General features: G+C 44.2%; 1 protein-coding gene across 2 annotated transcripts in view; it reads left to right on the top strand.

Moving 5' to 3' along the window:
- Positions 1-27624, top strand: part of LOC108387708 (dynein axonemal heavy chain 9) — an 890975-nt gene that overhangs the window by 815969 nt on the left and 47382 nt on the right. For both annotated transcript variants that reach the window (XM_073234761.1, XM_073234762.1), the window contains exon 50: positions 10598-10858. In XM_073234761.1, coding sequence (XP_073090862.1) covers positions 10598-10858 — 261 coding nt within the window. The remainder of the gene's footprint in view (positions 1-10597; positions 10859-27624) is intronic.

Genomic DNA, 27624 nt, shown 5'->3' with positions numbered 1-27624 from the left:
GTTCCAACAGTACAGATCTGGTCAAATTCGTTGTCTCACTGTATGTACATGCCAGCCTAGACATCTCCCTCCTCATTCCTATGGCAAGTCCAGGAAACGTTGGGGTGGACACAGCCACAACCGCAGCATCGCCCGGATCCCTGTGGAGGCTTTTTGATGATCATCCCCTGGCATAAGTCCTCCAGAGAGTGCTGATGCCGGAAGCTCCTCCTCATATTGTATCTTAGTTCATTTTCTGGGTATCCAAGCTAGGCCTTGATCTTCTGCATAGAAACAAACAGACCCTTTGCCCACACTTTGACATGCGCTCTATACCAATGTGTAGAACTCACTGGAGGTCAGCACACAGGAGCTGCTTTTTTTTTATTAATAGAAAGGCATATTATCAGAAAAGAGTACCTCCATAGCTGATCATCTGACACCCTTTAAGTGGTCAACATTAAGGATATTTAAAGCATGTGTTAATCTTTGATTTACCAATAGTTTTATCCTATCTAGGAGTAATCCCCCTTTTCTTTCTATCTTTTTTTTTAAATCTTTAATCTACACTTACATGAAGAATACTATGTTTACTATGCTCTCCCCTATATCAGGTCCCCCCTAAAAACCACATTATGGTTACTGTCCATCAGCATAGCAAAATGTTGTAGAATCACTACTTGTCCACTCTGTGTTGTATAGCCCTCCCTCCCCTTTCTCCCTCCCCCCCATGCATGCTAATCTTAATACCCCCCTTCATCCCGCCCTTATCCGTCCCTGCCCACCCTTCCTCCCCAGTTCCTTTCCCTTTGGTACCTGTTAGTCCATTTTTGGGTTCTGTAATTCCACTACTGTTTTGTTCCTTCAGTTTTTCCTTCGTTCTTATACTCCTCAGATGAGTGAAATCATTTGGTATTTCTCTTTCACCGCTTGGCTTATGTCACTGAGCATAATACTCTCCAGCTCCATCCATGTTGCTGCAAATGGTAGGATTTTTCTACTTCTTATGGCTGAGTAGTATTCCATTGTGTATATGTACCACATCTACTTTATCCATTCATCTACCGATGGACATTTAGGTTGCTTCCAATTCTTGGCTATTGTAAATAGCGCTGCGATAAACATAGGGGTGCATCTGTCTTTCTCAAACTTGATTGCTGTGTTCTTAGGGTAAATTCCTAGGAGTGGAATTCCTGGGTCAAATGGTAGGTCTGTTTTGAGCATTTTGATGAACCTCCATACTGCTTTCCACAATGCTTGAACTAATTTACGTTCCCACCCGCAATGTAGGAGGGATCCCCTTTCTCCACAGCCTCGCCAACATTTGTTGTTGTTTGTCTTTTGGATGGCAGCTATCCTTACTGGTGTGAGGTGATACCTCATTGTAGTTTTAATTTGCATTTCTCTGATAATTAGCGATGTGGAGCATCTTTTCATGTGTCTGTTGGCCATCTGTATTTCTTTTTTAGAGAACTGTCTGTTCAGTTCCTCTGCCCATTTTTTAATTGGGTTATTTGTTTTTTGTTTGTTGAGGCGTGTGAGCTCTTTATATATTCTGGACGTCAAGCCTTTATCGGATCTGTCATTTTCAAATATATTCTCCCATACTTTAGGGTTCCTTTTTGTTCTATTGATCGTGTCTTTCGCTGTACAGAAGCTTTTCAGCTTAATGTAGTCCCACTTGCTCATTTTTGCTGTTGTTTTCCTTGCCCGGGGAGATATGTTCAAGAAAAAGTCACTCATGTTTATGTCTAAGAGGTTTTTGCCTATGTTTTTTTCCAAGAGTTTAATGGTTTCATGACTTACATTCAGGTCTTTGATCCATTTTGAGTTTACCTTTGTATATGGGGTTAGACAATGGTCCAGTTTCATTCTCCTACATGTAGCTGTCCAGTTTTGCCAGCACCATCTGTTGAAGAGACTGTCATTTTACCATTGTATGTCCATGGCTCCTTTATCAAATATTAATTGACCATATATGTTTGGGTTAATTTCTGGAGTCTCTCATCTGTTCCACTGGTCTGTGGCTCTGTTCTTGTGCCAGTACCAAATTGTCTTGATTACTATGGCTTTCTAGTAGAGCTTGAAGTTGGGGAGTGAGATCCCCCCTACTTTATTCTTCTTTTTCAGGATTGCTTTGGCTATTCGGGGTCTTTGGTGTTTCCATATGAATTTTTGAATTATTTGTTCCAATTCATTGAAGAATGTTGCTGGTAATTTGAGAGAGATTGCATCAAATCTGTATATTGCTTTGGGCAGGATGGCCATTTTGACGATATTAATTCTTCCTAGCCATGAGCATTGGATGAGTTTCCATTTATTAGTGTCCCCTTTAATTTCTCTTAAGAGTGACTTGTAGTTTTCAGAGTATAAGTCTTTCACTTCTTTGGTTAGGTTTATTCCTAGGTATTTTATTCTTTTTGATGCAACGGTGAATGGAATTGTTTTCCTGATTTCTCTTTCTATTGATTCGTTGTTAGTGTATAGGAAAGCTACAGATTTCTGTGTGTTAATTTTGTATCCTGCAACTTTGCTGTATTCCGATATCAGTTCTAGTAGTTTTGGAGTGGAGTCTTTAGGGCTTTTTATGTACAGTATCATATCATCTGCAAATAGTGACAGTTTAACTTCTTCTTTACCAATCTGGATTCCTTGTATTTCTTTGTTTTGTCTGATTGCCGTGGCTAGGACCTCCAGTACTATGTTAAATAACAGTGGGGAGAGTGGGCATCCCTGTCTGGTTCCCAATCTCAGTGGAAATGCTTTCAGCTTCTCGCTGTTCAGTATAATGCTGGCTGTGGGTTTATCATATATGGCCTTTATTATGTTGAGGTACTTGCCCTCTATTCCCATTTTGCTGAGAGTTTTTATCATGAATGGATGTTGAATTTTGTCAAATGCTTTTTCAGCATCTATGGAGATGATCATGTGGTTTTTGTCTTTCTTTTTGTTGATGTGGTGGATGATGTTGATGGATTTTCGAATGTTGTACCATCCTTGCATCCCTGGGATGAACCCCACTTGGTCATGGTGTATGATCCTTTTGATATACTGTTGAATTCTGTTTGCTAATATTTTATTGAGTATTTTTGCATCTACATTCCTCAGGGATATTGGTCTGTAATTTTCTTTTTTGGTGGGGTCTTTGCCTGGTTTTGGTATTAGGGTGATGTTGGCTTCATAGAATGAGTTTGGGAGGATTCCCTCTTCTTCTATTTTTTGGAACACTTTAAGGAGAATGGGTATTATGTCTTCTCTGTGTGTCTGATAAAATTCCGAGGTAAATCCGTCCGGCCCTGGGGTTTTGTTCTTGGGTAGTTTTTTGATTACCGTTTCAATTTCTTTGCTCGTAATTGGTTTGTTTAACTTTTGTGTTTCTTCCTTGGTCAGTCTTAGGAGGTTGTATTTTTCTAGGAAGTTGTCCATTTCTTCTAGGATTTCCAGCTTGTTGGCATATAGGTTTTCATAGTAGTCTTTAATAATTCTTTGTATTTCTGTGGAGTCTGTCGTGATTTTTCCATTCTCATTTCTGATTATGTTGATTTGTGTTGATTCTTTTTCTCTTAATAAGTTTGGCTAGAGGCTTATCTATTTTGTTTATTTTCTTGAAGAACCAGCTCTTGGTTTCGTTGATTTTTGCTATTGTTTTATTCTTCTCAATTTTGTTTATTTCTTCTCTGATCTTTATTATGTCCCTCCTTCTGCTGACTTTAGGCCTCATTTGTTCTTCTTTTTCCAGTTTCAATAATTGTGATATTAGACTATTCATTTGGGATTGTTCTTCCTTCTTCAAGTGTGCCTGGATTGCTATATACTTTCCTCTTAAGACTGCTTTCTCTGCGTCCCACAGAAGTTGGGGCTTTATGTTGTTGTTGTCATTTGTTTCTGTATATTCCTTGATCTCTATTTTGATTTGTTAATTGATCCACTGATTATTTAGTAGCATATTGTTAAGCCTCCATGTGTTTGTGAGCCTTTTTGTTTTCTTTGTAGAATTTATTTCTACTTTTATACCTTTGTGGTCTGAAAAATTGGTTGGTAGAATTTCAATATTGTGGATTTGTCTGAGGCTCTTTTTGTGGGCTAGTATGTGGTCTATTCTGGAGAATGTTCCATGTGCACTTGAGAAGAATGTATATCCTGTTGCTTTTGGATGTAGAGTTCCATAGATGTCTATTAGGTCCATCTGCTCTAGTGTGCTGTTCAGTGCTTCTGTGTCCTTACTTATTTTCTGCCCGGTGGATGTATCCTTTGGGGTGAGTGGTGTGTTGACGTCTCCTAAAATGAATGCATTGCCGTCTATTTCTCCCCTTAGTTCTGTTAGTATTTGTTTCACAAATGCTGGTGCTCCTGTGTTGCGTGCATATATTTTTAGAATGGTTATACCCTCTTGTTGGACTGAGCCCTTTATCATTATGTAGTGTCCTTCTTTATCTCTTGTTACTTTCTTTGTTTTGAAGTCTGTTTTGTCTGATATTAGTACTGCAACCCCTGCTTTCTTCTCGCTGTTGTTTGCCTAAAATATGTTTTTCCATCCCTTGACTTTTAGTCTGTACATGTCTTTGGGTTTGAGGTGAGTTTCTTGTAAGCAGCATATAGATGGGTCTTGCTTTTTTATCCACTCTATTACTCTGTGTCTTTTGATTGGTGCATTAAGTCCATTTATATTTAGGGTGACTATTGAGAGATATGTACTTATTGCCATTGCAGGCTTTAGATTCATGGTTACCAAAGGTTCAAGGTTAGCTTCTTTAGTATCTTACTGCCTAACTTAGCTCACTTATTGAGCTGTTATATACACTGTCTGGAGATTCTTTTCTTCTCTCCCTTCTTATTCCTCCTCCTCCATTCTTCATATGTTGGGTGTTTTTTCTGTGCTCTTTCTAGGAGTGCTTCCATCTAGAGCAGTCCCTGTAAGATTCCCTGTAGAGGTGGTTTGTGGGAAGGAAATTCCCTCAGCTTTTGCTTGTCTGGCAATTGTTTAATCCTGCCATCATATTTAAATAATAGTAATGCTGGATACAGTACCCTTGGTTCAAGGCCCTTCTGTTTCATTGCATTAAATATATCATGCCATTCTCTTCTGGCCTGTAGGGTTTCTGTCGAGAAGTCTGATGTTAGCCTGATGTGTTTTCCTTTATAGGTGACCTTTTTCTCTCTAGCTGCCTTTAAAACTCTTTCCTTGTTCTTGTTCCTTGCCATTTTAATTATTATGTGTCTTCGTGTTGTCTTCCTTGGATCCTTTCTGTTGGGGGTTCTGTGTATTTCCGTGGTCTGTTCAATTATTTCCTCCCCCAGTTTGGAGAAGTTTTCAGCAATTATTTCTTCAAAGAGACTTTCTATCCCTTTTCCTCTTTCTTCTTCTTCTGGTACCCCTATAATATGAATATTATTCCTTTTGGATTAGTCACATAGTTCTCTTAGTGTTTCATTCCTGGAGATCCTTTTATCTGTCTCTATGTCAGCTTCTATACGTTCCTGTTCTCTGGTTTCTATTCCTTCAATGGCCTCTTGCATCTTATCAATTCTGCTTATAAATCCTTCCAGGGATTGTTTCACTTCTGTGATCTCCTTCCTGACATCTGTGATCTCCCTCTGAACTTCATCCCTTTGCTCTTGCATTTTTCTCTGCATCTCTGTCAGCATGTTCATGATTTTTATTTTGAATTCTTTTTCAGGAGGACTGGTAAGGTCTGTCTCCTCAGGTGTTGTCTCTGTGATCGTTGTCTGCCTGTAGTTTTGCCTTTTCATGGTGATAGAGATAGTTTGCAGAGCTGGTATGAGTGACCACTGGAAGAGCTTTCCTGCTTGTTGGTTTGTGGCCTTCCTCTCCTGGGAGAATAGCGACGTCTAGTGGCCTATGCTTGGCAGCTGTGTGCAGACAGGGCTTCTGCTACCTGCCCGTTTGCTATGGAGTTTATCTCCACTGTTGCTGTGGGCGTGGCCTGGCTGGGGCAGCTCCTCCAAAATGGTGGAGCCCCGTTGGAGGGGGAACGGCCGTGAGGCTATTTATCTCCATAAGGGGTCTCTGTGCTCCCTGTTGCCCAGGGGGTTAGAGTGCCCAGAGATCCCCAGATTCCCTGCCTCTGGTCTAAGTGTCCTGTCCTGCCCCTTTAACGCTTCCAAAAAGCACTCTCCAAACCAAAACAACAACAGCAACATTGAAAGAGGAAAAAAAAAAAAAAAAGGAAAAAACGTGCAATTTTCTTTGTCCTCAGGCGCCAGTCCCAGGCACCCGCTCACCGGTCCTGCCACCCCACCTCCCTGGCATTGGGGTCCCTGTCCTTTTAAGGCTTCCAAAAAGCACTCACCAACAAAAAGAAAAAAAAGGGAAAAATGCATGATATTCTTTGTCCTCAGGCGCCAGTCCCAGGCACCCGCTCACCGGTCCTGCCACCCCACCTCCCTGGCATTGGGGTCCCTGTCCTTTTAAGGCTTCCAAAAAGCACTCACCAACAAAAAGAAAAAAAAGGGAAAAATGCATGATATTCTTTGTCCTCAGGCGCTGACCCCAGGCACCCACCCACCGCTCCCGCCACCCTGCCTCCCTAGTATTGGGAAAAACGCATGAATTTTCTTTGTCCCCAGGTGCCGGTCTCAGGCACCCGCTCACCAGTCTTGCTGCCCTGTTTCCCTGGTATTGGGGTCCCTGTCCCTTTAAGGCTTTCAAAAAGCTCTTGCCAAAAAGAAAAAAAGAGAAAAACACGCGATTTTCTCCATCTTCAGGCGCCGGTCTCAGGCACCCACCCACCAGTCCCACTGCCCTGCCTCCCTGGCATTGAGGTCCCTGTCCCCTTAAGGCTTCCAAAAAGCACTCGCCAAAAAAAAAAAAAGGGAAAAACGCGATTTTCCTTGTCCCCAGGTGCCGGTCTCAGGCACCTGCTCACCAGTCCTGCTGCCCTGCCTCCCCAGTACTGGGAAAAACGTGTGATTTTCTTTGTCCTCAGGCGCCGGTCTCAGGCACCCGCTCACCAGTCTTGCTGCCCTGTTTCACTGGTATTGGGGTCCCTGTCCCTTTAAGGCTTCCAAAAAGCACTCGCCAAAAAAAAAAAAAAAAACCGCTCCAGTTTCTTTCCACCCACTGGGAGCCGGGGGGAGGGGCGCTCAGGTCCTGCCGGGCCGGGGCTTGTATCTTACCCCCTTCGCGAGGCACTGGGTTGTTGCAGTTGTGGATGTGGTCTGGATGTTGTCCTGTGTCCTCTGGTCTCTATTTTAGGAAGAGTTTTCTTTGTTATATTTTCATAGATCTATGTGGTTTTGGGAGGAGATTTCCACTGCTCTACTGATGCCACCATCCTGGCTCCGCCCTGAGAAGCCTTTTGTACCTTTAGGTGAATCTATCTGCATCTGCACATAGTTCATGTAGAGTCCTCCCAATTCCCCAGGTCAATTTCAGTTCAGGAGGGGAGGATACAGGAGAGAAGAGGAAGGGAAGGAAAGACCAAGGAGAGGAGAGAACATGAGAGGGAGAGAGAAAAATGTATGATTATATGATATGTTTATCAGGATCCTTTTGATGGCCACTGACCAAGATCCAACTGAAGTTGGTTTAGCTGAAACAAAACAAAATAAAATGAATTGATTTCTATAACTGAAAACTCAGAGATAGAACTTAGTCTGGACAAAGCTGGACTAGATACTCATTAGATGTCCCTGCTCAGGCAAGCAACCCCCGTGGTCCTGACATCCTCAGACTTAGATTCCAGTGCATGAAGTTCCTCTTCCCTGGTGTTCTCAGCCAAGTTTCTGGGTGAATGGTCAGTGGCTCTGACTGGCCTCTTTGGTCAGTGGTTTGCCTGGGGTTGAACTGATCTCTGTGACTTGGATATGCTCATTGGTCAAGCCAGGATCAAATGAGAACCACTGGAGTCAGCCCCACCAATCATGAGGACATGAGAAGGGAAAGTCCTCCAAAGTAAAGTCAGACTAAGTTACCATAGCAGAGATGAGAAGTTTTTATTAAGCAGGCGAGCATAGCAGATGACTACTACAGAAGGGAAACACCTCTACCCAAGAGGAAAGCCTCCCTGACATGAAAATTCATATCAGAAGTTGTTGGGTGACTAGAAAGACTCCGAGTCAAGAAGGAGCCTATCTCTAGGCCTCCAGGCCTCAGTGGAGTGTCTGTTGGTGATGCTCACCCTGGGTTTTCTGCCCTTCCTCTGGAGCTCTGGGGGCAGGGTCCTTAGAAGCTTGGCCTCTCTCTTTAGCATCATGAGCCTGGTCCTTGAAGAAGGAAGGCTCTACTCTGTGGTCACCCACTCAGTGGACATGTCCACGCCTGCCTCACATGGTCAACATTCACTGGGCTGGGAAGACAGAGGGAAAGGCTCTCCTCAGCGTCTGTGACTCTCTCCCTCTCTTAGTCTTCCTATCTGGGCATGAAAGTGTCCACAAAAGAAGAAATCCAAAGAGTGGCTTGAATGCTTTAAATAAGGGGAAGAGAGAAGAAACAGTTTTAAAGCAACCTATTTCAATTTCCTGTTCTATAGCAAAAGAGCCATAAAATCAACCTGTTATGCCCTCTGCTCTGCTTTGTGGGGAGCAGCCTAATTCTGACTGGTGAGACCCAAATGTCACTCCATGACATGGCATAAAAGCTATAAAGCCCTATTCCTGGTGCCAGCGGTTATTTACCTTGGGCCCAAGGTCATAAGCCATATCTGCAATCAACAAAACAAACAACAATAACAATAAAAAAACCCACTTCAATTTTCTCAAATCTCCCAAGATTTAAAAAGGAACAAAAAGTAACTGGTGTGTTTGCTGACTGGAGTGATTATGTGGTTCAATCATTTTGATTTACAATTGCACCTTTGTCCTTGTAGAAATAACTCCCTGCAGCTGAACAACAGGAGATGGAAATGGATTAACCTTCCCACATGGGAATATAAGATGTGTTCTAGGGAGCAGGCATCCATTTGAGGTTAATGCAAAGTCTCCAGTTTCTATGAATACACTAAATTAAAGAGCATTCTCTTTTCTTCTCATTTTCCGTTTCTTTTCTTTTGATCTGCCAGGCAAAGGAAATTATCAGCAGCATCTAAGCCTCTGTTTTATTTTCCCCTTTATGCATTTTGCATCATAAAGCATTTGAATCTGTTTGACGTGTACCTGGAGCTCTGAAGTAATCTTTGGTTGCTGCATGAAATAGAGTGCAGAGAAATGAGAGACAAGAGGTCATTCTGGAATGTAAAGTTTATGGACCATAGTGCAAATACAAATGGCTTTTTCACTTGCCAGATATACATTTATCTGAGTGGTCTCTGGATGTGACAGGGCCAAAATATTAGGCCAATGATTCTCAAACCTAGGCAGGCATGAGAATCAGCCAGTGGGACTGTTAAAATACAGATTGATGGGCCCTACCTCCAGAACTTCTGATTCAGTAGGTCTAGGGTGAGCCTGAGAATCTGCATTTCTGTCAAGTCCCCAGGGAATACTGATGATGTTGGTGCAGGGACCACACTCTGAGAAGCTGCACTCTACTGAACTGAAGAAGCACAGGAGGCTATTTCTTCCTCTCCAGCTACCAGAGAAATAGAAGGTTTCCTTGTTTTTGGTATTTCCATCACTTTATTACTGCCTCCAAAACTTACATGAATACAGAGATTGGATGGGGGACCCCAGCTGGTCTGGACCATTTGGATTCTTGCTGTCCTTGCTGTGCCTCTGTCCATCTATTTCTTGTGAAGAATGTGGAAATAAACTAAGGCCAATCCGTGAGAACAAGCAAAAGCTGTTTACTCAGATTGCCCTCACAAGGAGGTCAGCCACCATCGTTTGCACTTTGCAGAGACCTGAAGGCAGGGAGAAGAGGGGGAGGGCTTTAGAGTGGGCAGGAATGAAAGGCCATGCATGTGCCCTGATGGAGGCTGCTGGCCTGCAGGAACTGGAGGCAGGCAAACTAGAAGTGGGGCATCCCGTGTGATCAGAAAGGGGTACATGTTTGACATTCTCTAGTTCATCCTAAATTGGACGCAGGGACAAAAATTAAGGAAGCTGCCAGTTACTAATCAAATCCTGGCCATTTGGGGCCAGCTGTTATAGAGGTTATTGTCTCCCTGAATTGTTGCTGTAGATAATAGGTTGGTTTTCTGGACAGATTGTTGCAAGCTGCAGGTCAGAGTTCTACTTTTATATATGGCCTGGCCACTGTAGGTTCATATAGTCAGTCTCTCAGGATGCTCAGTAGACCCTCACATTTTATAGTATGCTAAATTCTTAGTACACTCCACATTGACCAATTTCAATTTAATGATGACTGATTTATATTAAGACTCCACCATATGCAGAGTATTATGTTAGGGACAATACATTTTCTAAGACATAGGCACCCAATATCAGTGAGAAGCAGCCTAAGCCATTTTGGGCATCAAGAAGAAAGAAAGGTCAGATCATGTGTTCCTTAGAACTTGCACCACAGGTGCTATAGAGGGGAAGGAAGAGAGAGGCCAGTGTTCCTTGCCTGTCCCAGGTCAGGGAGCCTGGTCCCAGGTGAAAGCTTAGCCTTGCACCTTGACCTCAGGAGTTGGCACTCTGCTCTGCAGGGTCAGATCCCCAAGACCGTGTTCCAAGTCCTTCTACCCGCAGTAAACCCGTTGCCTCTCTGCTGCAGGTGGATGATCTGAAAGCCAAGCTGGCCACCCAGGAAGTAGAGGTGAAGCAGAAGAATGAAGATGCAGACAGGCTGATTCAGGTGGTAGGTGTCGAGACTGGCAAGGTGAGCAAAGAGAAAGCCATCGCGGATGAGGAGGAGCGGAAGGTGGCCCTCATCATGCTGGAGGTGCAGCAGAAGCAGAAAGCATGTGAGGAGGACCTGGCCAAAGCAGAGCCAGCACTCACAGCAGCCCAGGCGGCCCTCAACACCCTCAACAAGGTAGGGGGCCATCTGCCAAGTGTGTTTACCACTTGGTGCAGAGCAGACTCCTTGTCGGACCCAAAGACACCTCAGTGCCTTGGGGTCCCAAGGAGATACAAGGACAAAGTTGGGGGGACTTAGGACGGGATCTAGCTGCCCTTGGTTTATTCATTAAGCAAACAAACATTTATTTAAGCTGACTGTATCTCAGGACCGATGAGCTACCAATGAAATCCCAGAGATGTGAGCCTTAGAGCCAATCAGGACAGGAGAGGCCAACCGGGCCAGACCCCTTACCTCGCTGATGAAGCCAGGACCCAGATAGGAAGGAAGACTGACTTACCTGCAGTCACAAACCTCAATATTAGGGCTGGACTTGAACTCACATCTTCAGAATCCGTGCCCAGAGATCTTGAAGCTCTGCATCTCAGGGTCATTTTTTGTGCTATGTACTATTGGACATGAGCCTTTTAAAGCCCTGTGAAAATGTTTAAGATGATGAGACAAATGAGGTGCTGGCTCCAAAAAATGAAAAAAAATCTACAAAATCAAAATTAGCAAGTATTCAATTGTCAGCAACATGTAACTGCATCAACTAAATTCAAGTCACATACATAACCATTTGGTGGAACAAACCTGACTTTGGAAATGTATTCATAAGGCAATTTTGTTTTGATTTTTATATTTAGTTTGTGTGTCTGTGTGTGACTGGGGGAGGGGGACATGAGGCTAGCTGCTGCTTCCTTTTATTGTTTTCCATAATTAGGCTTCTTTTCCATTTGTGTAGCAATGGCTGAGGGGCAAAGGGAGAGAGGATGAAAAAGGGGCAGACAGACTGAGAAGCTGACCCTTTCTCTCCCAGACCACTTCCTAGGTCCTCTGAAGACCTCCCACCATGCACTGGGATCCCTCCCCTGCAGCTGGCTTTCTCCTCCTACTGAGAGTCTGAATATGCACTTGCCCTTTCACACAGACCACTCAGTCAAGGCCTCAGACAACCTATTGCCAGCTGTGCTGTGCAAGCAGCTCACCTCTGGTCCATGCAAGAACCCTGTGCCTCTTTTCCCCAGGCACACCCTGAGAGCATTGGCCACCCATGCAGCTAACACCCTAGCTCCACATTTGGAAGCAACCAGCTATTCTCATGGACTGTTCATGTCTGGGGTATAAGTTAGACCTCAGTCTACTGTCTCACTCAAAGCAAAAACATGTAAGCTCCCCAAGTGGTCCCTCTAGACTTGATGCAAAAGTGGCAAATGCCCCACATCCTCCCTCAAAGGCAGAGAGTGGGACTCACCAACAATTCCTACTAGAAATTCCCTCTTCATCTCCGACTCCCTGACTCTTTAATCCCCTCAAAGCAGGTGAAGTGTTGAAGAGTCAGAAGCACTGGGCTTCTGAAACCTGCTTTTATTAGTTCTGCCATCTCATACCTCACTTTGGAAGGCAGCATCTATTGGCTTAGTGCCTCAGCAACTTTGACACTGAACCAGGAACTCTGTAAAATCCTGTTGTGTATAGTTACATAACAGTTGTATTTAATGTGATATATGTGTGCATTTTAGTATTCATGAGGAAGGGTGGTAGGCGCCCTAAAAATAAGAGCACGTACGACCTAGAAAGGACTCAACTGGGCTATACCCTACATCAATAGAAAACACAAGATTTCTCCTCTAGGGGTTTTAGGGTATCTGTGGGGAGGCCAAGAAATGGAGGTGTATCCCAGTTATGCTGCCACCTCTCAGCCTGAACCTGTGGATGCAGCCAGACTGGGCTTCCCCCTGATCTCTCACAATGTCACCCATTCCAACCTCTAGACCTTTGATTAGACTACCCTCCCCTTCCCAGTCAGTTAGGATCCCTCTCCTTTAATTTCATTCTGCCTAAAACCTACTCATATTCCAAAATCAAACATATTCTTGATCAAGCTCTCCCTTTTCTGATTTCCAGAGCACAAAACACATGAGACAACTTTATTAATACATGCTCATGAAGTTTTCCTGGTCATTTCCTGCCAATAAGACTAATGTCTTCTGTAAGATGTCTTGACACAGAGATTCTATTTTCTAGGATGCCTGAGACAGGAGACTGGCTGTACTGTTTACTCTGTGTGGCCCTGGGAAGGATTTTCTCTTCTCTGAGCCTCCATTTCCTCATCTATGCATGGAGGTAACAGTAATCTAGTCCCTATTAGGTTGTGATGCCGATTAAATGAGATGCTGCATGAGAAGTAGCAAACAGGTAATAGCGACTCAGTGTTGTTATGTCATCATAACCAGAGTTATCACTTTTATTTCCACAAAACTGGGAGCGAAGTAAACACCCATAAGTATTTTGGGTTCATTTGTTGCCTGGTTAGTTGGTTAATTGGTTATTGGTAGAACTAAATATGTAGAGAAGTAGCTCACGGAAGTGATGGGATAGCACTGGGTTTGAGAGTCCGGCACCTCTGCCGCAGAGAAAGTGTCCCTCATTCATCGTGAGTGCCTGCTGTGCCCCTGACAGTGGGGCATGCTGACCTCTCACCGGCTGTGCAGCCTGCACAAGTGACTCAGCTTGTGGAGCCCTCGTTTTCTTTCCTCTGCTGTGTGGAAAGGGGTGAATAGGAATTAATCCGCTCTTTATCTCACACTCCCATCAAATCTACTGGCAAATCCTATCAATTCTGCCTTCAAAATATATCCAGAATTCAAATGCTTTATATCTTTTCTACTGCAACCACTCTTGTTCATGCCATTATCATCTCTTCCCTGGACTATTGCAATAGTTTTTTATTTTGCCTCTCTGTTTCCACCCTTGCTCAATTCTGTCCTTGTTCAATACAGCCATATGAATAATCTTTTTGAAGCAGCTGTTAGACCACGTCATCCCTCCATTCAGAATCTTCCACTGGCCTCCCACCATGTTCAGACTAAGGCCCAAAGTCCTCACCATGGCTTGCAAAGCCCTTCGTGACCTTTCCCGGTCCAGCTCTATTGCATCAGTTACTACTCTGCCTCTTGTCAGCACTTCTCCACCCCTGCTGACCTCATGTCTCAAATGGCCCTGGTACAGTCCCAGCCCAGGGCCTTTGAGCAAGCAATTGCCTTGCTTCTGTGTGGAATGCCCTGCCCCCAAGTATGACTCTCTCTTCTTCTTCTGTCCAGTGTTTGCCTAAAAGTTACTTTATTGGGAAACAAATAATACAATTATTCATTAATTTCAGAAAAAAATGTCAGTATACAAGAAAGAAGGTCAATGATATTTATAATCATAATCATGTACATGCTGAACATTAATTTCACTAAAAATTTGATATAACCTTAATCAGAGGGGGACCATTAGAAGGGAAAAGAGAGCAATAAACTAATTAATTATTAGTAGGAAGTCATTTGATGATGTCTAAAATGAAAAAACACTAATAGCATAAGCATGTTCTTTATGAATAAGGAGAGAAATCTAGAAGTGATGATGAAAGAAATTGTAAGCAGTGGCTTCTGGAGAGCTGGTGTTGGACTGTAGTGGCCAAGTGCTTTGTTCTAAGTCTTATAGCTCTACTAGAGTTTTTAAACTGTCTGTATTTATTATGTTAACAGACACAAAAAGTTTAAAATATCAGTGGCTTGAGAGTACAGAGGATAGCATGGTTAACTGCCTGGCCAGGTGGGAACTAGGGAAGATAAAGTCCATGAGGCAAAGAGTATAAGGATGAGCATCTTACTAGAAGAAGCAGAAGAAAGAAAAGACTATTCCGGAAAGGCGTGATGTTTGCGAACTCATGGAGGCATGCAAGGGTGTGGTGTGGCTGAACTGTGGGTATACAAGTGGGTGCCTCCAAAGGTTGTATGGAGATGAGTGAGGTGCACTGATCAAATTGTAACCCATCAGTGGGTCCCACACAGCACTATTTTTTTAGATATAATTGACATATAAGATAATATAAGTTTCAGGTGTGCAGCCTAATGATTCAACATTGTGGAATGACCACCATTAGTCTCGCTAACATCCATCCACACATAGTTGCAGTTTTTTTCTTGTAATGAGAACTTTTAAGATCTACTCTCTTGACAACTTTCAGATATATGATATAGTATTATTAACTATAGTCACCACACATTGATTACATCCCCAGGACTTATGTATTACACAGCAGGAAGTTTGTACCTTCTGATCCCCTCACTCATTTCACCCACCGCCCACCTGATGAAGTGGATCAGACTGTAGCTCATGTGGTAAGTACTGCATCATGAGCCCAGGCAACTTCTGGAGTATCTCCAAACCCTTCTGAGCTTACAGGACTCTGGTATCTAAGGCTCACTTCCCCATTTTCTCATCATTTTCAAAGTTAACAATAAATCTTTAGTTAATACATAAAGAACACCTGTAAATCAGAGCATGGTAGTAAATCTGTGCACATTTTAAGTCTCTGCTTTGACAGTTTTATTTCACTTTTATTGCTAAACTGAAAGAAATTCAGGATGACCTTTCCTGCCTTACTTAAGGAAGGGTTTTGTTTGCAATTTCATGGCCCTTTTTCTCCCTACATAGTTATGTGGTATTTTCTGTTTATTTCCTATGCATTTTTTACAGAGAATTTATTTTTTTGTTATACAAATAACATTTAATGACATTTTCACCATTAGAAATAATTCAAATAGTATAGAATACACAGGGTAAAGTATAAAGGCACTACTTTCCACTCCAGCCCTAGTTCTTTCCCAAGAAGGAACTCTTGTAGAGTCATTTGGGTGTCTCTATTCCTGCAGTGTTTTTATGCCCTTGTATTTGTGCAACCACACATATAAAGCATATATTTTAAATACAAGCAGATAATGCAAACTTACTCTCCCACGTAAAATGAGACCATTTAATGCCAGTATAATATATTGATACCTTGTTTATTAATACTTATAATATTCTATGCAATAATTGTATTCTATTTAGCTATCCATTGTTGAGTGTTTAATTTGTTTTTTTTTTCTAATACAAATAGCCTTGTACATACATCATTATTGCATACGTGCAAATATTTCTCTGGGTCCAATGAGAAGTGCATTGCTTGATAGAATAACATGGCAGGCTGAAGAATGCTTCCTCCACCCGCAAAGAGATGCACGTCCTAATCTCTGGAACCTGTGCATTTTACCTCATATTGCAAAAATGACTTTGTAAGTGGGATCAAGTTCAAGGTCTTGAGATGGGAGGTTATCCTGGATTATCAGGTGGGCCCTAAATGCAATGACTAGGGTCCTTAAAAGAGGGAGACGAGAAGGTCGAAAGAAGAAGATGACATGATAACAGAAGCAGGCTGGCGTGGGGGCAGGTGATGCAATGTAGGGCCATGAGCCAAGGGATGAGACCAACCTCTAGAGGCTAGAAAAGGCAAGGACCAGATTCTCCCCAACAGCCTCTGGAAGTAACTAGCCCACCAACACACTGTAAGGGTAGGATTTTTGACCTCCAGAACAGTAGGATAATAAATATATGTTGTTTTAAGCCACTAAATGTGTGGTAACTTGTTACAGAAGCAATAGGAAATGCATAGAAACAATGTGCTCCTTTTTTTATAAATAATGCCCAATATCTGTCAAGAATGGTTATTCTCATTTGTAAGTTATGAATACTGCTTTTCTTGCATCCTCGCCAACGTTAGATATTTTCAATCACTTCAATTTTCCTCAAGAAGAAAGTAAAACATTATTCATCTTTAAAAATTTATAAGTGGTTTCATTCTAATGAGATGGGGCATCTTTTCAGCTATTTATATTCCTTATTTTCTCTGTTGTTCAGAGGCTTCATCCATTTTCTTTTAGGTGGTCTCCCTTTTCTTATTGATTTATTGTTTTTCTTTATAATTTCTACTATTAATCCCTTCGTATCCCTGGTATATATGTTGTAAATATTTCCTCCGTGTCATTTGACTTTTAACTGAATATCAACAAGTAATATAAGAAGCAGACTTTATAATTAATCAATTTTGAAAATTCTAGAGTCGCAGAAATACATAGACTCCCTTCCTCCAGGACTTCTTAAGACCTTTTCTTATGTAGTAAGCTTGATACTAAAAGTGATTGAAATAGCACAAGGAAGTAAAGCCTCAGATTACTCTAATTTATGAATAATAATGTGTGACATCTATGTAAAATACTTGTGAATCACACATACTCTGCCACCAACGGGTAAGTCTTTGGTAGAGAAGACTGTTCATATAGCCACATCTACCCACAAATCAAAGAAGAAAAGGAATGTCAAAATGGCACTTAACACAATTCAACAGCCATTCCTTATTAAAGCTCTCAGTGAAGTAGGAATAAACAGGTACTTGGATATTTTGCTAACAGATGGCAGTCAATCCCAATCCAAGGGTAAAACATTCTATCTAATGGCAGAACATTGCAGGCATTCCCATTTGCAGAAAAGGCACAATAATGATCCTTTTCACTACTATTACTAAAAAATGTCTAGAATTTCTAGCTGGTGCAATAATAAGTGAAAAATAGTAACTATGTAAATATTATAAAATACCAGACAAATGTATGGTTATTCATAGATGTTCTAAATATATAACAGAATAAATAAAAGGGAAGGGTGCTCTCTATAAAATACTCCCTTAAACTTAATAGCTTTTTTAATATCAGCAGTAGCCAAATCAAAAATATATTTCAAAATAGCAGTCAAACACAAGGAACAAGTAAGCATAAATTAATTTGTTGGAACTGTAAGACCCAACGGCCTTATTCCAGTCTGCACCTCCCCCCAGTGAGGAGACGAAGGCCGTGGCAGATCGATGCAACAAGCAAGAGGTTTATTATTATTCCAGCTAGCTGGGGTCCAAGTGTCTGCCCGACACAGCAGGTTTCAACAAGGACCTGGAGCACTCAGAGCCAAGGGTTTATATAGCACTTTCAAAGCACTTAACTCATAGTAATTTTCCACAGCTATACATTATTCTTGCAAGACATACATCCTGGGGTTAAGCAAGGGCAGGATAAGACTACTCCTCAATGGTTAGGGAGGTTCTGCATGATAAGCTTGGTATGTAAGATTAACTGACCAAGGTTAGCTGACCAAGGGTCACAGCTGCCCACCACCCAGTGCTCATGATTAACTTGTTTTTCAAGGCCTTACCCAGGCCCAGTTTTTTCTTTCTAAATAAAATGGCTTCTAGGCCCCTAAGATGGCTACTCTTATGCTAACCTATTCCCATTCTTACATTCCCCTCTTCTTCTTGTATCTATTTCAATCATGAAACTAGAGGTCATCTGTTTGGTCAACACTATGATAGTTCTGTCTCAACACCATGATTTGCACGATGCTAATGTGTTCTTTGATAAAGGTAACTAGGCGGTTTAGGATGCAGGGGCCAAAGGTTAGAATTAATATTAAAAGTTGAACCAGGACTCAAACTACTCTTGGTATTGTTCTTTCTCTTTTTCTTTTAGTTAACTCTTCTCTAACTTTGGCCATGGAGTCTTCTACTACTCCTGAATGATCTACATAGAAGCAACATTATTCTTTATCTGGGGAACATTAACTGTATGTTGCTCTGATTGCAAATATCCCACCCTGCTTTCTTCAGAGGCTCTCACTTTACTCTGTCCACACCTATGGTCCCTGTCTCATTTTTGCCTCTACAGATAGAGACTCTAGCTGCTGCTAGGGAAAAGGGGCGATGACCACTCTGGCTGCTTCGTACTGAGAAGGGGGCGCAGTAAAGGGTGCAGCTAGGTCTCCATCACTGGTCAGTTGAGAGGGCCTCAGAAGGCTGGTGCTTCTATTCTGGGTTTCATTTCTATTACTATTTGCAGTTTTGTGGCTTCTAGGCAAGATAAAACAAATTGTGTTATTAGGTTATGTAGCAACATCTGGAGTTGGATTTTCCATTCTGGAAGGACAAACTTGAGTATTAGGATTTAGTATGGAAAAGGCTGTGTTATTGAAACAATACTTTTCTCTAAAATCACTCTCATTTTTATTAGAAGTAATCAGGTTAAGAAAATAAGTAACAGCTGGCTTGATTATTTGCACAAGTGCAGCAAGAAGAGCAATTGATTACACAGGCTCTTTTAAATATGCTTTGCTGGAACTTTTTATAAGGAATTTCAGATTGAACTTTTAAAGGCCTCTTGAGGCCAGACAGCCAAGCCAGACTTGCCATCAGGCTTTGCCTGCAGTACCTGTAGATTTTGATGAATTTCTCTCTTCTCGAGGTCTCTGCACCTGCCAGGAAGTGACCTTCCTTACTCACCTGGTAAGGCTGCTGGGAACTCTGTAAGCAAGGTACCAGGCCAGTTCTTCCAAGGGGCTTTGTTGGCTTTATAAAGTCAATCTTAGTTCCTTAAAGTTGTTCACATCTGAGTCCATGCACATGTCTCTCAGGTATGACATTCCAGTCAAAGCCCTGGCAGTATAACCAGTGTTCTTAATTAGTCTTCTCATGAGGAAAGCAGATTCTTATTGAACTCGTGCAAATAAACATATTGCCATGGAATACAAAAATAGTCACTGAAAGTTTTTAAACTCTGGAGGGATCAGGTAGAGAGAAGGATGTTTCAATTCTGCTCATAAAGATAGTCATTTACCAAACTGTTGTCAGTTTAAGAGAACAAGCTTGAAACACTTTATCAGCAACATTTGAAACAAAAAGCATTTTCTTTAGTTTATGTAATCTTATGTAACTAATACCTATTCTGCTGAAATCTAGTTCTTTACTAGTTTAGGAATAATAAAACAGTGACTATAAATGACAAAATACTTACAAATGACAATGGTTAAAGATCTGATGAGAGCTTACTGTAAGACACTTGACATAAGGAAATTCTGATATTTCTGTAATATAAAACATTCAGTAACAAAGTTTAACATCATTCTCTTTGACAGTGCTTTCCTGGTAAATATATATATATATATATCATATAAATAAGCCAAATTAGTCAAATACTTTCTCTAATGAGAAAAAATTCCTCTGACATGTTCCAGGGGCCCTCTGGAAAATATCAGAGTTAACTAGAGGTAAAAGCACCTTTTTGCATTTAATTTTTTTAGAACTGTCTATCATTACAGATTTATTGTCTATATACCCAGTGAAAGGAAAGGAGCGACACATAGCAGCAATTCACCGGAGAATTCCGCTTTCTTAGGGAAAGGTGCTGGGTTATATAGGAAGGGGCATGAATTGATTGAGGTGTCACTTCTACGGGGCCGGTGGCTGTTGGCTAGGTGCTGCGATTGGGAGGGGGGCGAGAGGTGATTGGGCTTCAGCTGGTGCCGGCGGTAACTGAGGACCCTGAAGAGAAGCCGGAAGTTTGCCATCTTACTGGTGGGGGCCCTTCATTCCCCACTTTCTCCTCTATGGGGTTGTGGACGTTGCTTTCTCTCTGGCTGCTTCCTGCTGAACGGGGGCAGAGAAGGGAGTGAGGGCTTGAGGATTGGGAGGAAAGGGTTGATAGGACTCTCTACAGTAAGGACGAGTAGATGTGGACTTCTTCAGGTTGGAAATCAATGAAGGTTCCCTGTAACCATAGGTCGAGGACCTGTTGATTCCAATGGTGCTAAGAGGATATGGGTGTCAGGAGCCAGGCGTCTGTGGCTATTGTTTCCAGGAACAGTTTCCAGTGGAGAGAGGTGTCCATCTCAGCGTGTGGTGAGGAGGTCACGTGAGGGTGAGGGATCTTCTGTGGCCAGAAGCTGGTAGTTCCTGAGTAAAAGCTGGTTGAAAGCTTGATTAGAGATTTTTCTGACTTGGGATTTGATGAACTTTATTATACAGGGTAAGAAGAGACAGGCGAGAAGAATGATTATTATGGGGCCTGCGATGGGCCAGAACCAGGTGAGGAGGGGGTTTGTTAGTATTGACGAGAATGGGTTGGAATTGGAAGCAGAGTGGAGCCTGGAGGCAAGGTCGGTGAGTTTGGTAATGTCAGTTTCTACAATGCCGGATTCGTTGATGTAATAGCAGCACTCTTCCAGGAGGAAGACGCAGGTGCCACCCTTCTCAACTGTAAGCAGATCTAGAGCCCACCGGTTTTGAAGGGTGACCTTACCTAGCGAAGTGACCTGTCTTTGGAGAGAGGCTAGGGAATTGGCAGTGGATGTCAGGGCTCCCTCAAGTGTGGTGTTGAAATCTCCAACTGCCCATAGAGAGTGACCCAAGGCTTCTCCCGAAAACCGTGCCCCAATGGCTGAGGTGATCAAAGAGATACCGACCATGATGGGAAGGAAAGCAGCTCTTTTTGTGCGCGAGGGCAAGGGAGGTTGGAGCTCAAGAAATTCTGCCATGCTGTAAAGTGTAAGCTGTGGGATTAGGGTGATGAGAATGCAGGGTGTATCAGAGCTGAGAGGCAGTGAGTTGAAAAGACTGCCATTACACCAAAAGAAGTGTCCCGGTTGCATAAAAGTCTTAGAGCCGGAGGTAGGGATGTAGATAGAGAGGCAGTGAAGTGCGCTGGAGGGGGGTGGAGTTGGGCCTACACAGTGGTGGATGGTGAGATTACCTGCATATTCTGGTTCCCATAGGGGTATGTCTGCCAGGGAGCAGAGGGGTTGTCTTTCTGCATGGAAGGAGTAGTTGGAAATATTAAGGGGCACGGCGGCCAGCAGTGGGCGCTGTAGTGATGCACACAAGAAACAATTGGCGGTGTTAAGGGTGTGGTTGAGAAAGATGGTGGTGTCCTGAATGAGCTGTAAGGAAGAGTAGGAGAAATTGGAAGAGGGGTGGGGATAAGAAGATGAAGAGGCTCTGTCAAGAGTTTGGATAATGACTTTTTCGGAATGTCTGATATCTGATGCAACATGAGAGATCTGGGAATGAGAGGGAACATACTTTCGAGAGATATGAAGGGTACCATGGGGGGTCGAGGACCCCCCGTACTAAACTGAGGCTGTGACACCAGCAGCCCATCGAGAGTCCCAGGGATCTGGGATTGATAAGGAGAATGAGCCGTTGGGATATTTCATGAAACGGTTGGAGGAGTAATACTGTGGGTACTGGAAGTTACCCATGTAGTGAATGGCACAAGACTAGTAGGGACATCTCCTGTAGGTATCTGGCCATTGCCTGAAATAGGCTTGTTTTTGGTCATAGAGGAAGCAGAGGTAGGGAGAATAAGGGTAACTGCTATTGAACACTTCGGTGGAGGGAGGAAAGTGGATGTATAAAGGCTCAGAGCAGCTTTTCAGAGGGCAGTCTGGTGTGGCAATGAGGGCAGTAACTTTTGTTTGGTGCTGTGTGTAAGTCTGTCTGACTTTGAATCGCCATACAAAGGAAGCTGGTGTGGCGGGGAAGATAATAGGAGTGACGAAAAAAAGCGAGAGCAGTAAAGGAGGAAAAAATCATGATTCAGGTATGGATGGCAAAGGGGGTGAACGGTATTTTGGAAGAAAGAGGACAATAAAGTCAGGAGTCTGGAGGGAGGGAGAGTCTGTAAACTTTTGTAGGTTAAGAGATCTTTTAGGTGATGTAGGGACAGAATGGTAAGGGGTGCCCTGAATGTCAGTTTATGAGCTTCTTTCTGCAAGAGTTGTCTAGCGGCTAATGCTTGTAGGCAAGGGGCCCATCCCCCAACTGTGGGGTCTAATTGCTTGGAGAGAGAAGCTACTGGGGCAAAGGATGGGCCATAATATTGGCCTAGGACTCCTAGAGCTTGACTGGACCTCTCATAAATGTATAATGAGAAGGGCTTCGACAAATCAGGAAGATGGAGAGCTGGGGCTTCCACAAGGGCTTGACAGAGCTTAATGAAGGAGTGTCGGGGTGAGGATGGTAATGGTTTTTTAGGGGGGCTCTTGCTGAGGTCGTATAGGGGTCTTGCCAACAGGGAGCAGGGAGAAGTTAGGGATCTACGTTCTAAAATATCTAGCCAGGCCTAGAAAGGAAAGGATTTCTGTCTTGGTTTTGGAAATGGGCAGGTCAGAGAGGAGACGTTTTCTGTCTAAGGTAATGGACTTTCTTTGTTGAGATAGAAGGATTCTGAGGTAAGTGACAGGAGGGGAAGAGATTTGAGATTTGACAGGGGATACTCGGTAACTTCTGGAAGCTAGAAGGTTAAGTAGGGAGGCAGTGTCAAGTTGAGACTGTTCCCACGAGGGACTGCAGAGTAGAAGATCGTCTATGTATTATAATAGGTGGACTTGGAGTGATCATGATGAAACTGTTTGAGGTCCTGAGCTAGGACCTGTCTAAAAATATGGGGACTATCTCGGAAGCTTTGTGGCAAAACTGTCCAAGTGAGTTGTTCAGAATGTCTTGTGTATGGGTCCATCCAGGTGAAGATGAAAAAATCTTGGGAGCAGGGGTCTAGAGGGAGAGAAAAATGGGTCCTTGAGATCTAGGACTGAGAAGTGGGATGCCGAGGCAGGGATCTGCGATAAAAGGCTGTATGGATTTGGAACTAAGGGATGGATAGGGACAACGGCTATGTTGATGAGGCGAAGGTCTTGGACAAGGCGGAAAGATCCGTTGGTTTTTTTAACAGCTAATATGGGGGTATTAAATTGGGAGTGAGTGGGTCTGAGGTAATTTTTGTTTAAGAGATCTTGAATGATGGGTTGGAGGCCTATGAGGGCTGAAGTGGTTAGGGGGTATTGGGCCTGACAGATATACTGAGAGGGGTCACATAATTTGATAGAGGCAGGGGGACATAGGGCCACAGAGGGGCTTGTAATGTCCCAAACTTTGGGATTTACAGGGTGTATGAGGGCGGAACCGGAGCTTTCATTGGGTACAGGGTGGTTGTCGGCTATGAGGGCCATCAGAAAGGGAGTACTGGGGTCTGTGGGAGTGGATACAGTTATGGAAACGTGGAGGAGGGAAAGGATGTCTCATCCTAGTAAAGGGATGGGACACTGGGGCATAACCAGGAAGGAGTGGGAGAAAGGTATCGGATTGTCTAGGATTGTGCATAAAAGGGGGGGGGTTTAATGGGAAAATCTGCTTACCTCCTACCCCGACTATAGGAGTAATGGCTGGCATGGTAGGGCCCCGGTATTCTCGCAAGACTGAGAAGGTGGCTCCTGTATCTAGGAGGAAGGAGTTGGGGCGACCGTCTACTGTTAAAGTAACCCTGGGCTCCTGTTTGGTGATGGAAATGGTCGGGTGAGAAGCCCCCGGGCCCCATCAATCTTCTTCTGCCAGCCCCACTATGGCGGGCTTAGGTTGGGGGTTGTTCGTCCAGCCTCCCCTTCGGGTGGTTGGGCAATCAGACCCCCAGTGGCCCTTTTTGTGGCATCTGGGGCATGGGGTGGTAGGAGATCTGGGGGAGGGGCATGCCCTTGACCAATGTCCCTCTTTTCTGCACTTGAAACAAGCTCCTGGTGGGGTCCTGTTTGTAGAGGGGCGCCCAGGTTGTGGTTTTATCAGCTGGGCCAACATCTGGAAATTGGCCTGATCAGCCTTTTGTTTACGGCATTCTTTCTCCTCCTCCCGGTTATGGAAGACTTTAAAGGCCACTGTTAGGATCTCTGTGGGGTAGCGGGGCCCTGTTTTAACTTTTTGAGTTTAGCTTTAATGTCGGGGTAGCTTTGAGCTAGGAAGTATGTCATAAGGACATATGTCCATAAGGACATTCCTTCAGGTGTTTCTGGGTCCAGGCTGGTATACTGTAATAGGGTTTGAGTGAGTCTGTCTAAGAACTTGGAGGGGGTTTCATCTCTGTTTTGAATTATGTCTTGGAGCTTTTGAAAATTGACTACGAGCTGCCTTTTTCAGACCTGCTATTAAGCAGGAGGCAAAAATATTTCAAGAGCGGAGACCCATGGCGGTGTTATAATCTCAGTGTGGGTCTTGTTCGGGGACAGAATTGCGGCCAGGGGGATAGGTGGGGAGTCCTGTGGGTTTCTGTAGCGTGCGTTTGGGCGAGGTCCCAAACTTGTCTACGCTCTTCAGGGAGGAGAATATTGGCCAGGAGCATGAAAATGTCATGATGTGTGAGGCTGTAAGACTGGAGGGTCCATTGAAACTCCCTGATGTATGTCGTGGGATCAGTGGAAAAGGAACTTAGGCGTTTCTCTAGTTGGGCTAAATCTCCTAAGGAGAAAGGGAGGTGAACGCGCACGATGCCTTCGGATCCTGCTACCTCCCAGACGGGGGCGATAATTTTGGGAGGCTCTCGGGACTGAGTCTGAGGGGGACTGAAGGGTTCTGGCTCAGTCTGTGGGGGAGTGACGTGGTCTAGCCGTGCCTAGTTGAGCAGGTCCTGAAGTGCAGAAGGGGGGCAAAGAAAATAAAGATAGAATCGGACCTACGTGTCGCCAGCTAGCAGCCCTGCTGCTTGCTTCAGCTGCTCTAGTTGGGCTTGACCTCATGACTCTGAGGTTAAGAGTCCTATGCTCTACTAACTGAGCTACAGCAGGGCTCCAGTTAATTGCTTATGGAATGCGTAAACAGCATGTTCTTTGTTCTCCATTCCTGCCACATCGGCAAGTGGGGGAAGGGCATATTTAGAAGCAGGGGCGGTGTTTCTACACATCTGCAAAGTCTCCCTATTTTCAGAGTGAGGAGTCTTGGCAAGATATGTTTTTGTGGACAGATAACTTCTAAGGACTGCACCGGTTGTTCTCTAGCTTGTGCTTTCCCATGCTGTGTTCAGACATGGGAGAAGGTGCTTTCCCATTCTCCCTACAAACATGTGAGAAGACAAAGGTGGTCCCAAACAGGGGAGAAACAGGTGATAAGGGCAAAGACGGAGGAGGCCCTTGGGACCTAGTTAATTGGGGGGGCTGAAAGGCTCAGGCTTAATCTGCGGGGGACGAAGGTGGAGGAGGTGAGATGGGGGAGGAGATGGTGGGGGAGGAAGGGAGAAGGGCTGTTGTAGGAGAAGAAGGGGAAGGGAGTGAACGGAAGGCTTCTGCGGGGAAAGCGGCTCGCAGGCTAGGAGAACTTGGGAGGGGTCGGGGGGAGGAGGAGGCGGAAAGCTTCTATATAGGGAATCTCCTTCCATTTTTTTCAGGCTCTGGCAGTAGTTAAAAAGATCGCGAGTGATGTTAGGATCAAGAGTTCCCCCTGCAGGCCATTGGTTGTTATTGTCTAGGGGGTATGTCTGCCAATCTTTGGAGCAATATTTACGGAGAAGTTGTCATTTTATATCAGGCCTCAGGGAGAGGGTAGCCAGATGCTTAAGCAGGCATTCAAGAGGTGAACTTTCAGGGAGGGATGAGGAGGCTCCCATGGCTAAAGGACAGAGAAGGAGACAAACAGGGGAAGATGAACGGAGATCCTCGGACTGGAAGCAGACCGCAAGGAGACAAAGGGCGTCCCCGATGATCCTTGGTGGTCTGCGGAAACTCGTATACGAGTCGGAATTTCTTAGGAAGTGTGGGTCATCTCCCAGACTTCCCTAAGAAGGCAGAGTGCCCGAGTCACGAGGTACCTAGCGCTAGGAGTTTTCGGCAGACAGAACAGATTTCGGCGGAAGGAGCAGAAGGAGGAGGCGGGGGAAACGGAGCATTCTCATCCGCAAAGGAGTCACCTCGTTTATGGCTGTCGGAGGGGGGGGCCTGAGAGTCTGCTGCAGCCGTGAAGGCCTGAGGCGGGGATTTATGGCTGTCAGAGGAGGGGCCTGAGGGTCCGCCGCAACCGTGAAGGCCTGAGGCGGGGAGAGTTCCTCCTCATCCCCAAGCATCAGGGCCTTGCCGGTCGATTACGGTCAATGGCACTGCGATCGCTCAGAGAAGAGTGGCCCACCCCGGGGAAATTTTGCTTAAAAAGTTTCAGCACTGATGGAAGGGACGGTGAATGCGTTTATGACTGTCAGAGGAGGGGCCTGAGCGTCTGCCGCAGCCGTAAAGGCTTGAGGCGGGGATTTATGGCTGTTGGAGGAGGGGCCTGAGGGTCTGCCGCAGCCGTGAAGGCCTGAGGCGGGGAGAGTTCCCTCCTCATCCCCGAGCGTCAGGGCCTTGCCGGATGATCACGGTCAATGGCACTGCGATAGCTCGGGGAAGAGTGGCCCACTCCGGGGGGAAAACTTACCTAAAGGCCAGAGAGGAGTGGTGAGTGTGATGAGCCAGCGCCGGAAAAAGAGAACGAGGGCAAGCTGCTGCTGCTGGTGTCGAGGGGAAGACGGGGCCCAGTTGGGGTGTCCCGTCTCCCAGGTTTTGGCACCAATGAAAGGAAAGGAGCGACACATAGCAGCAATTCACCGGAGAATTCCGCTTTATTAGGGAAAGGTGCTGGGTTATATAGGAAGGGGCATGAATTGATTGAGGTGTCACTTCTACGGGGCCGGTGGCTGTTGGCTAGGTGCTGGGATTGGGAGGGGGGCGAGAGGTGATTTGGCTTCAGGTGGCGCTGGCGGGAACTGAGGACCCCCCCCCTCGAAGAGAAGCCGGAAGTTTGCCATCTTACTGGCGGGGGCCCTTCACCCAGCACAGTAAACGAGATATCTTAAAAAGGTGGGGCAGCAGGGGAGTCTGCTGCTGTCAGTTTTTAAAGACAATATACAGAAAGTCAAAATAATTCTAGGTTATCAAGCATTCTTGAGAGAATGGTAGCAGATGGTAGATTCCTCTGCTTTCATCTTCAGGAGGGGAAAAAAAGCTACAATAAGAATTCACATTTAGCTGAAAGAACTGTCTAAACTCAAGGCAGAGTATAATATCACCAGGCATACAAAAGACCTGTTAGAGATACCTACAAAGAATGAATATGGCTATAGTCAAATTCAATTTAAAAGTTTAAGCAGAATCTCAAATTTAAATGTCTCTTTCCTTCACACAGATATTCAGATCTGACCAGAAATATGCTTTGAGATGAAAGAGATCAGGCATTTTACCTCTTCATTTAGGGATTGAGAAATGATGACTTTTGGCTT

This window comes from Manis javanica, chromosome 4 (assembly GCF_040802235.1).
Source record: "Manis javanica isolate MJ-LG chromosome 4, MJ_LKY, whole genome shotgun sequence".
Taxonomy (NCBI): domain Eukaryota; kingdom Metazoa; phylum Chordata; class Mammalia; order Pholidota; family Manidae; genus Manis; species Manis javanica.
Note: the sequence above shows the minus strand (reverse complement) of the source record. Positions and strands in the feature narration are given on the sequence as shown.